The sequence below is a fragment of the Arvicola amphibius genome, chromosome 1 (assembly GCF_903992535.2).
Source record: "Arvicola amphibius chromosome 1, mArvAmp1.2, whole genome shotgun sequence".
Classification (NCBI taxonomy): Eukaryota; Metazoa; Chordata; class Mammalia; order Rodentia; family Cricetidae; genus Arvicola; species Arvicola amphibius.
Window position 1 is genome coordinate 75350072 of NC_052047.1, and position 10756 is coordinate 75360827.

A 10756-nucleotide genomic window follows, 5' to 3' on the forward strand; every position below is an offset into this window, starting at 1 on the left:
TTTTGGAGAGGAAACATGGTGTTTCCAAGTAAGAACTGTGTGTGTGTATAAGGAGAAGAACTGGAAGCCTTTGAGGGGGAAAAATAAAAAGGCAAGTAAGAAGAAAACCCAGGTAACTTGGCTGAGGTTGCCTTGGAAACTGGAAGTGAGAGGATGCAGAGGGCGGGGAGGATGCACCTTTCCAGTGTGGTCGCCTTGCTCATTTACAACAGAGCTCCCAGATACTGTGCGTCCCTTGCATGCCCAGCCCTTTAAGAGCAAGGTTACTGCAACTTGTGGGAGGCTGTTGTTAGTTCTCCTTCACCAGCAAAGCACACCCAGGTCTGTGACCCCAAAGCTGCCACCTCACTTCCATCCCACAGGTCTCCTGAAAACCAGTCCACTCGCTTGCTACAATACTTCAAATAACAAGAGCTAAAAAGCCACCAGAAGTTCCAATTCTCTGCTGGACTCATATAGAAATAATTCCAAATAGGCAGGCAGAGGCTGGTACCCTTAGCAGAAACTTCTCTTAGCAGTCCTGCCACCTGCGCTGTCAGATGCCTAAGCCTTCTCAGCCAGCAGTATCTCTGTCCCTAGAAAGACATCATGACAAAATCAACCAGAGACGCCCACTCCGGCCCCAGGGTCGTTGTCTGGCAGAAGTGGGTGCTGGGGTCTGACCCTGAGCCATGTAGACAAAGGGCTGTACTCACAGGCAGCTGGAGTCGCCTCCTCTCTATTCGCTCTCTTGCTCTCTCTCTCTCCTTGGTGACAGTTAAAAGGCACAGAGGATGCGATTGCCATTTATGTAGACAAAGTGTCCGCCTCCCGAAGCCAATCAGCAGCTTTCTCCGCATTATTTACCCAGAGCCTCTCCTGCTCCTCTCTCTGTGTTCCTCCTGCTCCACAGGATGGAGTCCAGCAGGGCAGAGAGGGAACAATGGGACCTGGAGAGAGGCCCAGGAGAAGTGGGTCCTGGGTTCCCTGTCACTGTGTGGGACCCAGACTAGGGACCAGTGCTCCTGGAGACTCCTAGCAACTCAAACCCTAGGCTCCATTCTAGGGGAGAGCCTGACTCAGACCCTCCTTCTTCCATGGGCACCACTGGAATGCTGCCTGACACAGGGATTGTCAGGGACTAAGAGTGCCAAACCTAAATCCCACTCAATTCCTTCAATGAACAGTACTGGTTCCTTTGACCAATCACCATCCAAACTACATTGGGCTCTGTACACTTAGGTTTAGTGTGTAGGAGTGAGAAGAGGCAGACCTTACATCCTGCTAATCAGTGGGACTTAAGGGTCTTATTATTATTCTAGAACAGGAGCCTGGGCCATGCAGATAAGGAAAAGGTGGAAGAAGAGTCATTCTGAACAGTATCACCTTTCAGAAGTTTCTGTCAGAACCACAGATACACATTCACAGAGAACACACATGTGCATAGAGAACACACATATGCTCAGAGAATACACAACCAGAGATATGCACACGCAGAGAGCAGAGCACACATATATGCATAGAGGGTACCCACACGTTTACAAAGGGCACACTCATGCACATATTGCACACACACACACATCAATAAAGTATACATACAGCCAGAGAGAGCAGACACATGCACAGAGAACAAACACACACAAATAGCACACACGTATGCATACAGGGTACCCACATGTGTACAGAGGACACACGCATGCATAGAGGGCACACATATTAACAGTGAACACATCCATCGGCACAGAGAACACATATATGCATAGGCAATACACACATGTAGAGAGAGCACACTCATGTATAGAAGGTATCCACACATGCACAACGGTCACATACCTACATATACAGTTACACATATAACACACACGCACCATGTTCAGGGTCTGTATACAGTCCAGAGTCAGGGATTTTCCAAGGAGAACTGATCATCGGTGGTGTGACCCCAGCAGGATCTCTTCACAGACACCTTTGGGACAGAGGCAGTGGCTTCCAGGACAGCAGAATGTACCAGAGGTGGGGGCAATGTAGCAGGGGGAGTTAGCACATGGTTATTGGCCATGGTTGAGGAACCCTGACCCTCAGCGCAAGCAGCTCCCTCTACTATCGGTGCAGACGGCAGACATGCCCACAATGGAGGCTATAAGGAGATTAGGTTCATCTGCACAGAGGGAACTGCCCAGCACCTGGTACCATCATCAGTGGAGCCTAGCTGAACGGCAGGAGACTGGCAGCACCCCCCACCCTTACCGAGACTATTGGAGAAAGCCACAGTGAGGTAGGAAAGGCTGTCGCCAAGTTGAACAGATATCCTCAGACAGATGCCTCCCCAGCTCGGTCTCACTGTTGCTTATATTGTTATGAGGAAGAGGAATCCCTGAACAGGGAGGACTGGCCAGGAGCAAGGGGACAGGAAAGACACAGAGCTCTACCTGGAGCAGGGTCCTGGGGAAAACTGGCTGCATACAAGAAGCCTGTGACCCCGGGCACAAGTGTCTGGAGATGATGTCTGTGGGCAAAGGGAAATCCTCTGTTTAATGGAGACTTTCCCTGGTAGCCCTTGGCATTTCTAGACTTTTAATGTAGATTCCCTGAGTTGTGTTCCCTCACAACACCTTCCTCTACCAAATCCAATTTACAGATGGGGAAACAACCTCAGAGAGGTCAGAGTACTTACTGAAGATTACAGAGCGGCAGACATTTGAGGAAACAGACATTTTAACTTCCTTTAAATACACGTATGGAAACATTACCCCAATATCATCACCATCATCATTTTGGGGGGAGTTCATGACAGGGTTTCTCCGTAGCCTTGACTGTCCTGGAACTCATGCTATAGACCAGGCTGGCCTTCAACTCACAGAGATCTGCTTGCCTCTGCCTCTCCAGTGCTGGAATTAAAGGCATGCGCCACCACTGCCTGGCTTACCCTGACATTATATAAGATGTTTCTATTCTTAAAAATCAGTCAACAGTGCACGGTGGTGGCAGCTGCACATGTTTTTAATCCCAGCACTTAGGAAGCAGAGGCAGGTAAATTTTTGTGAGTTCGAGGCCAGCCTCGTCTACAGAGTGAGTTCCAGGACAGTCAAGGCTACACAGAGAAACCCTGTCTCGACTCCCCACCCCCCCAAATTTCATTCAACAAAATAAGATCAGCGATGGCAAAGCCTAGGAAGAGGCCCGGGAACATCCAGACAGCACGGGGACCATGCTTGTGTGCTTGCTTGAAGGGCATGTGGGCCCTCAGAGGTTGGAAGCAGAATGTGACCGTGTCTCAGGTTCATGTGTAGAAACTCCCTGAGCAGCTCTCAGGGAGAAAACCGGAGGTTGGACAGGCAGGAATGAGAGCACTCAGAGATGTAAGACTTATTAAAAAAGAGTAGAAGGGAAAAGACCCGAGGCGGCCTGGCAAGGCCCTGAGGTTAGCAGTCCGACCAGCAGGCCGCAGGTCCTGTGCTGAAATTTGCTCTGACCACCTGTGAGGGAGAGTTGCGCTTTTTGCGCCACAGTGAAGCGGATAGGTCAACATTTACAACAGAAGCAAACCAAGAGGAACGGAGCCAACAAAAGCCGGCAGAAACTCTGCGGGGCTGTGGAGAAACACACAGGAAGGTGAGACTAAATGGAAACAAACCGGTGCTGAATAGGAACCGCCAAGGTTATAAATACTTGAATTCTTCTCTAACAGGCGAACAGTCTCAGTGCCACCGTAATAAAAATCCAACACATGTCTCGGACTCTGAAATAGAAGTGGAAAAGCGGAAGTCTAAGAAAGGCCAGTGGAGTTCTGACAAGGAAGCTCCTGATGGCAGCTAGGTGGGGGCTGGGGATGGCGGCGGCGTGGGGGAGGGAGGGAGGAGGGGCAGCAGTCTCCAGACTCACAAACACAGTGGTGCCGTGTGCAGTGTATGGAATGAGGTCTGCAGGGTGCAAATAGACTCATGGGCAGCTAAATAGAGTAGAAATTCCAGAAGGGAGAAAACAGAGCCCTGAGTGTGGAAAATTGACAGGTGCACATTGCAGACCAAAATGGAAAGGGCGGGGTAGTAGACGCTGCGACGGCGACAACTGTGCTCCACTTGGAAGGACGAGACTCTGGATGCTTTCCTCGCTGCATCCCGACGGGTAGGGGCAAGCGTCTAAAAGAAACAGAGGGGCATGTCTTTCGTGATATTGGAGCAAAAGGACTTCTTAAATGGTTTACTTTTTCAGCTAACCATAAAAGATGGATAGATTTGATCCCCCTCTCCCTTCTAGTACTTTAAACCACAAAAGCTAGAAACTAGAGGGAGGCTTTGGAGGCATCTTCCTGACTGCAGGTGAACAACTATGAACAAAAAAAGGAAGGAAGGAAGGAAGGAAGGAAGGAAGGAAGGAAGGAAGGAAGGAAGAAAGAAAGAAAGAAAGAAAGAAAGAAAGAAAGAAAGAAAGGGCCAGGAGGTGGTGGCAGGCAGAGGCAGGCGGAGCTCTCTGAGTTCAAGGCCAGTCTGGTCCATAGAGTGAGTTCCAGGACAACCAGGGCTACACAGAGAAACCCTGTCTCGGAAAACCAAAAAGAAAAAAAGAAAGGAGGAGGAGGAGGAGGAGGAGGAGGAGGAGGAGGAGGAGGAGGAGGAGGAGGAGGAGGAGAAAGAAGGAAGGAAGGAAGGAAGGAAGGAAGGAAGGAAGAAAGAAAAGAAAAGAATCATTATAGAAAAGCAAGCCTTTGTGAGACATAGAATCCAGGATTCTTATGAGCATGGGGATATAACCTTGTGGTTGGTAATCAGAGAAAAGATTGTTTATTAGAAACAATTAGGGTTGAGACTGTTTTATTAGGAAACCTATGTCTTGACCCCTTATCAATGATCTCTTTAAAATTTTAATATCTTGTTTATCAATTCAGGTGGATTTCCAGGTCAACAGTCATCCCTCCTCCGAGTGTAACAGCTTCACGTCTTCCTGGTCTTTCCTGTCAGTGTTTTCTGTCAGTGTAGAGAGAGCACACATATGTATGGAAGGTACCCACACATATGGTGCCTTCTATATGTATGCACAAAGGTCACATACATATAAACACAGTGCAACCAAGGCTATTGGACAGATGTATGCTCAATCCAGTTTACACCAAAGCCGTGTGAAGATGTCCCCCATGAAACACAATAATAGTGTAAAACTACAATTGAATCGCATTAAAAGGATCTGTTTTTCCTCCATTGTGGTAGTGATATACTTTTTAACCTTTTAAGATATGGCAACCAGAACACTTAAAATTGGAAATTACTCATGTTCCTGGGCCTGAAAACACTTAACTCCTAAACACTATGGTTTAAAAGCACTTAGCATGCAGCCTCCTCCTACTGACTTTGAAAGGAACACTTCTAACATTTTTCTTGTTAATTATAACCAGGAATTCAGCATTGGATTTTCTTCTTTTCTTATTCTTATAATAAAGGCTTTAGTTAATCAACTTTTGTATCGGAAAGCCATAGAACATTCTTTACCCGAACTGTTGGTGTGATGAGTGACAGGTGGTTTGGATCTGGGGTGTCCCCCAGAGGTCACTGGCTGAGCCCCAGGCACCCCTCGCCTACATCCTGCACAATCAGTGGTGCTTTTTGGAGGGGTGGAAGCTTAAGGGTTTAATCTACTTGAAACTGGGTCATTGGGAAGGTGCCCTTGAAGGGGATATTGGGGCCTCAGCCTGTGCTCTTCTTTTCTTTTGTACTTGGCTCTGAGGTGAAGGGATTAGATTTCAGGGACACACGAGAGAACTGAAGGTTCCGTACATGTCCAATAAACTCGTGGGTTCTTCAGCTGTGGATTTGACTGTCTGTGGGTCAGAAATGAGTTTTAAAATTATATCTACACTGAACACATACATTTTTTTCTTGTCATTATCCCTGTACAATCGAGTGTTTACAACTGTTCACACTATATTAGGTATTGTATGTAATCTAGAGAGGACCCACAGAATGGGAGGTAGTTCCTGTAGGTTGGAAACTGAATAGGCCGACCAGTTTTTAAAAGGCACTTGAAATTTCATGGGTAACCAGTGGTGGTAATGTATGCCTTTAATCCCAGGCAGGCAGATCTCTGAGGTCCAGGCCAACCTGGTCTACAGAGTGAGTTCCTATACAGTCAGAGCTACACAGAGAAACCCTGTCTTGGATTTAAAGAAAGAAAGAAAGAAAGAAAGAAAGAAAGAAAGAAAGAAAGAAAGAAAGAAAGAAAGAAAGAAAAGACAGAAAGGAAGGAAGGAAGGAGGGAGAGAGAGGGGGGAAGGAGAGAGAGAGGAGGGGGGCGAGGAAGAGGCCTGGGAGGTGGTGGCACATTCCTGTATCCCAGTACTTGGGAGGCAGAGGCAGGTGGATCTCTCTACGGAGCAAGTTCCAGGACAGGCTCCAAAGCTACAGAGAAACCCTTTCTCAAAAAAACAAGAACAAGAACAAAACAAAACAAAACGAAAGGGAAGAAAGGAAGAAAGAAAATGAATTTGTGAGTGTTGGCATCTTCAAGGTTCCAAAATCTATCCCTCATGGGTGTAGAAACAATTATAAGTAGTAAAGACATGCTGGAATTGTCCATTCTGGTGGCCTATTTATAATTTTTCCCTATAATTGCATTAAGATTTCTTGTATGTATTTGAACTTCTGGGTGTTTAGAACTGTACTATACTCTTTTCCCCCTAACATACCATTTTTATTAATTATTTGGAAATTCTGCAGTCCACCTCAGTCACACTTCTCATCCTCCCCTGGTCCATCCTCATATCCTTGTACTCCCCTCTAAACACAAACAAAGAGAAAAAACAGCAACCAAAAGCCACAAAGTCCAATCTGTGCTACCCATAAACTCACTGGAGCACGGTCAAATGCCCAGTGGCCAGCACTTTAAAGAATCCTGAGTGCCCCTCCTCCTGGAAGCCATCAACTGTGAAGAGCTACATTCCAGCATCTTTACCACAGTTTTTAAGGACTCTCTTCAATAACCTTCTGTCTGTTTGGCCTGTTTCTTTTTGCATTATACCCTTGATGGAGCGGAATGTCATTTGATTTACCGATACACCACAATTACTGAGTGGATTACTCAAAGAGCTTTATTCAAATTTGAAAATCTCCTTTTGCTTCCTCAGCCTTCCAAGGGGGGGTGTCCTCCAGGCTAGAGACTCTTCTGAGGTAGCTCAGAGTTCTGTGAGGGGACTGTCTCAGATCTGGGAGCATGAGTCCGCCAAGGTTTATGATGAGACCCACCTGAGGACGATGTTCAGCCCTCATCGCTCTAGTGGCGCCAGTCCCGTACTGCATGCTCTCTTGAAAGCCCAGAATTGTTCACTCACATCTGGTCCTGCACTTCTGGCTTTCCAGCTGGGCTCTAGCTTTACCCCTGCACTTCCCACTCCCTCTACTCCCATCTCATTCTCCTACCCACAAGCCCACCTTTCCTGTTCCATCTCTCTGCATGGCATAGCTTGATTCTTAAAAAAACATTTATTGCTTCCTTCTTATGTTTCTGTGACACTTTTCCCTAAAGCTTTTATGCAGTCGAAGTATAGTAAAATTATAGTGATTAACTAGAAGAGCTTGTATTGAAAACAGAGAATAAAATCAAAATATAGTTGGTCATGGATTCCACAGAGAAGACAGCAAGATTTCATCAGTGAAGAACGCTAACCAGCAGGGTTTTGAAATACCTTTCAAATGCTGATGCTTTCCTTTTAGATGGAACATTCATGATGATTTTTCATCTTTGGTTCTCCCATAAGTAATAAATCACATGCGTGTTTAATATTTAAGGGACTCCGAGGAACCTTCATATAAAGCCACTGTAGTATCTGGGCCCCAGCAACTGCTTCAAAACACATCTTTCCCTGGATGACAGAGCAGAACATGCCAGGCTACCAAGTGAAAGTAATTGCTGTTCTGATCCCATCACATTCGCTGTGAGAAAGATCGCATGCCATCTTCCTCGCCTCTTCTGCCTTAGTCTGTACACTGGGGAGATGGAGCCTAACATATATTCTGTTTTTGATGGAGACCAGGACAAGCCAAATGTGCGGCACTTGTTTGTACTCCTACAGTGGCAGAGCATGATTTCTTTCCGTGGATTCTACTTTTCTTCCTCCCTGTCTTCTGTCTCTTTCTTTTCTAAGAACAGGCTGGCCTCAAGCTCACAGAGATCTGCCTGCTTCTGTCTCTCGAGTGCTGGAATTTTTAAAAGTGTGTGCCACCGCTTCCTGGGGGGGGGGGAGATTCTACTTTTCAAGGAGAACTGTAACCAGTGATGTAAATTAAAGTATTGAAAGGAGAGAGCCTTTTACAGAAACACAGACACTGTTCAGGTAAGAAAGATTTCATACTTATAAATCATCTCCCATGTGCGTGATGAGCTCGTTCGGAACAGAGAGTTTAATCTTCACAGGAACCTGGCAAGGTAGGTTCCACCAACACCCCCATTTCCGAGGGTGGGGGGAGGAGGCCTAGGGGAGTGACCGCCTGATGCCCTCTTATTGTGTATTGTCTTGTGAAGGAGACTCCTTGTCTCCTTTATCTGCTACCCAACAGCCAGCTGAGGTTACCGTGGCCCCACTGAGTGTGAGTTCCAGAGGAGTCTGTGTGAATACACATGTGTGCAACCAGCTCTGCAGTCACAATAGGACCAAAAAGTTTGCCAAGGCTTCAGCGCAAGAGGAAGCATTTTGTCACCAGTAGTCCCCATTCTCAGGAGAGCCAGCCTTTCAGCACACATTCAGTAGCACAGAGCCCAAGAGCCGCAACGGACACCGCGCCTTTTCAGCAACTAGAGTCGGACGAAACAGAACACTTACTTGCTGAGGATTTGGATTCCTTGCAGTTCCACTCTGCCATTAGAGACTGCCCTCCTTTGCGAACTGAGGCAAAGGTGGCAGCTCAGCGGGGAACGTGGTGCTTGGGCAGTTACTATCTTTATAGCTTGGCACTGATGCATTTCTTCGTCCTTGCATTTTAGCCCCGTATTCAGGTTAAACATTAATTGCAAGTGGTATAAAGGTCAAGGCGGTCTAAAGAAAGCAGCACACATGCTTGGGGGTTGGGGTGCAGTTCTTCTTTGGGCTCCTAAGAAAGGTTATCGGGTGAGCCTGATTTAAAATAAGCCCTGACAACTGGAGTCATTCTTACTGAATAACCCCACAATCTATGCTTTCCTACGTTGCCTCAGTTCCCTGTTGTTAGCCCCGCTGGGTGATTCCATAACTCCAAGCATGTGCCAGGAAAAGGCTGTCCTACAAAAGGCCCTTCCCTCTGCCCAGAGCCTTTAAATTGCCTGGATCTCTCCCGGGTCTCTAGAGCTAGACCAGGCAGAACCCATCTGCTTGCCTTCCAAACCAACTCATTGACACCTCGTGATACAGGGCACAGTAGAATGATTGAGATTTTGATTAATTTCAGGAAATCCAAGCTGACAGAGTTTCACTGGTGCATAAAGGAGAGCCAAGGAAGTGTCATTAAGAAGGCACATGGGGAAAGCCCACAGAGCACTAAGTGCTGGCCTTCCAGGCAGATCGCCAGCTTGGGCCACTGGGAACAAAGAACAGAATGGGTGTGAGATTGCGATCGGCAACTGGGAAAGGAATGGACACAGGCAGCTGAAGACAGAATGGCTGTCGGCCTAGGTAGCTGCCACAGACTAGGGGCTGGATGGCGCTGTTTGTACTCCACACTAGGGACAGGAATGGTGGTGGGAATGGGTTTGGACACAAGGATTCATATTGTCGGAACTGGGACCTGGGAGAGGATCTGGTTGACACTGAGAAGACTCCAGATCCCTCCAAGAATCATTGGAGGAAAGACAGGGGGAATAAATAAAGGGGAAAAAAGCATGGCAAGGCAGTTGCACAGGGACCTGTCGTAAGAGGCCCCATCCTTCACGTCTTTGCTCAGGCCTGAGAAGTGAAAATTCTCAGCAAGTGAAGCGTGTAGGGAGGAGTCCTGGTGGAAACCAGTGTCTGCATCCAAGCCCTTCCAGGCCTCAAAGCCAAGCCCAAAGACCACCCACGGCGAGCCTTGCAAGCCCCGCTCTGCACATTCTGTGCATCCCTCAACAGCAGTGGAAGACACTGGAGTTCTCTAGAAAGCAGTTCCCTGGCTTACTTATGTTTAACCTCACTATGGCTCATGTGTGGAATCCAGAGGCAAGAGAGGGTAGAGTGGGATTGTCTCTGCTTTCCTGAGGGGAGGAATGTTCCGAAAACCGGGAGGAACTAGAGGATTCCCTGGGGAGAGAAGAAGGTTGAGATAAGGCAGACAGGTATGAGACACGCATGTGCATATGTATGCATGCGAGCACATGTACACACATCGGGTAGCTTCTTGGGAAGAAGAAGGAACCATAGAGACGGATTCTGGGCATTAAACCCAGAGGCAATAACTTGTAGATATGGACTAACAGAACGTGGCAGATGAGACCAGTTTTGGCTCAGGACAGATGGAGGACACTAAGCATTCACTTTGGGAATTAAATTTCCAATACCTTCTTCTTATCTAAGAGTCAATATCCGGTAGACCTTTCAGTATCTGAGCTTAAATTTCAGAAGAGGTGTCTGCACAGGAAATCAGGTTATGAGTGGGGAGGATTTGGCAGGAAGCAATAAGAAGCACATGACTTGAGCAATAAGAGCTGAAGCAATAAGAACATGCAGCTTAAAAAAGTTGCCCCTCAAAATAATAATCTCAGCTCCTGCATAAGCTGGGTCCTTGCATGAACCTATCACCCCAGTTCTGACAGGGGTGGAACAGGAGATCACTGGGGTAGTCTGAGTGTG

At 47.2% G+C, this 10756-nt stretch overlaps 1 protein-coding gene across 3 annotated transcripts in view; it reads right to left on the reverse strand.

Annotated features, from left to right (window-relative positions):
* Ddc (dopa decarboxylase) overlaps positions 1-8939 on the reverse strand; it is an 88251-nt gene extending 79312 nt beyond the window's left edge. For 2 of the 3 annotated variants that reach the window (XM_038323391.1, XM_038323400.1), the window contains exon 1: positions 8783-8939. In XM_038323391.1, the coding sequence (XP_038179319.1) occupies positions 8783-8822 (40 nt within the window). In that variant the 5' untranslated portion in view covers positions 8823-8939. The remainder of the gene's footprint in view (positions 1-8782) is intronic. The other variant, XM_042054788.1, reaches the window with a different exon arrangement.
* Between the last annotated feature and the right edge of the window lie 1817 nt (positions 8940-10756).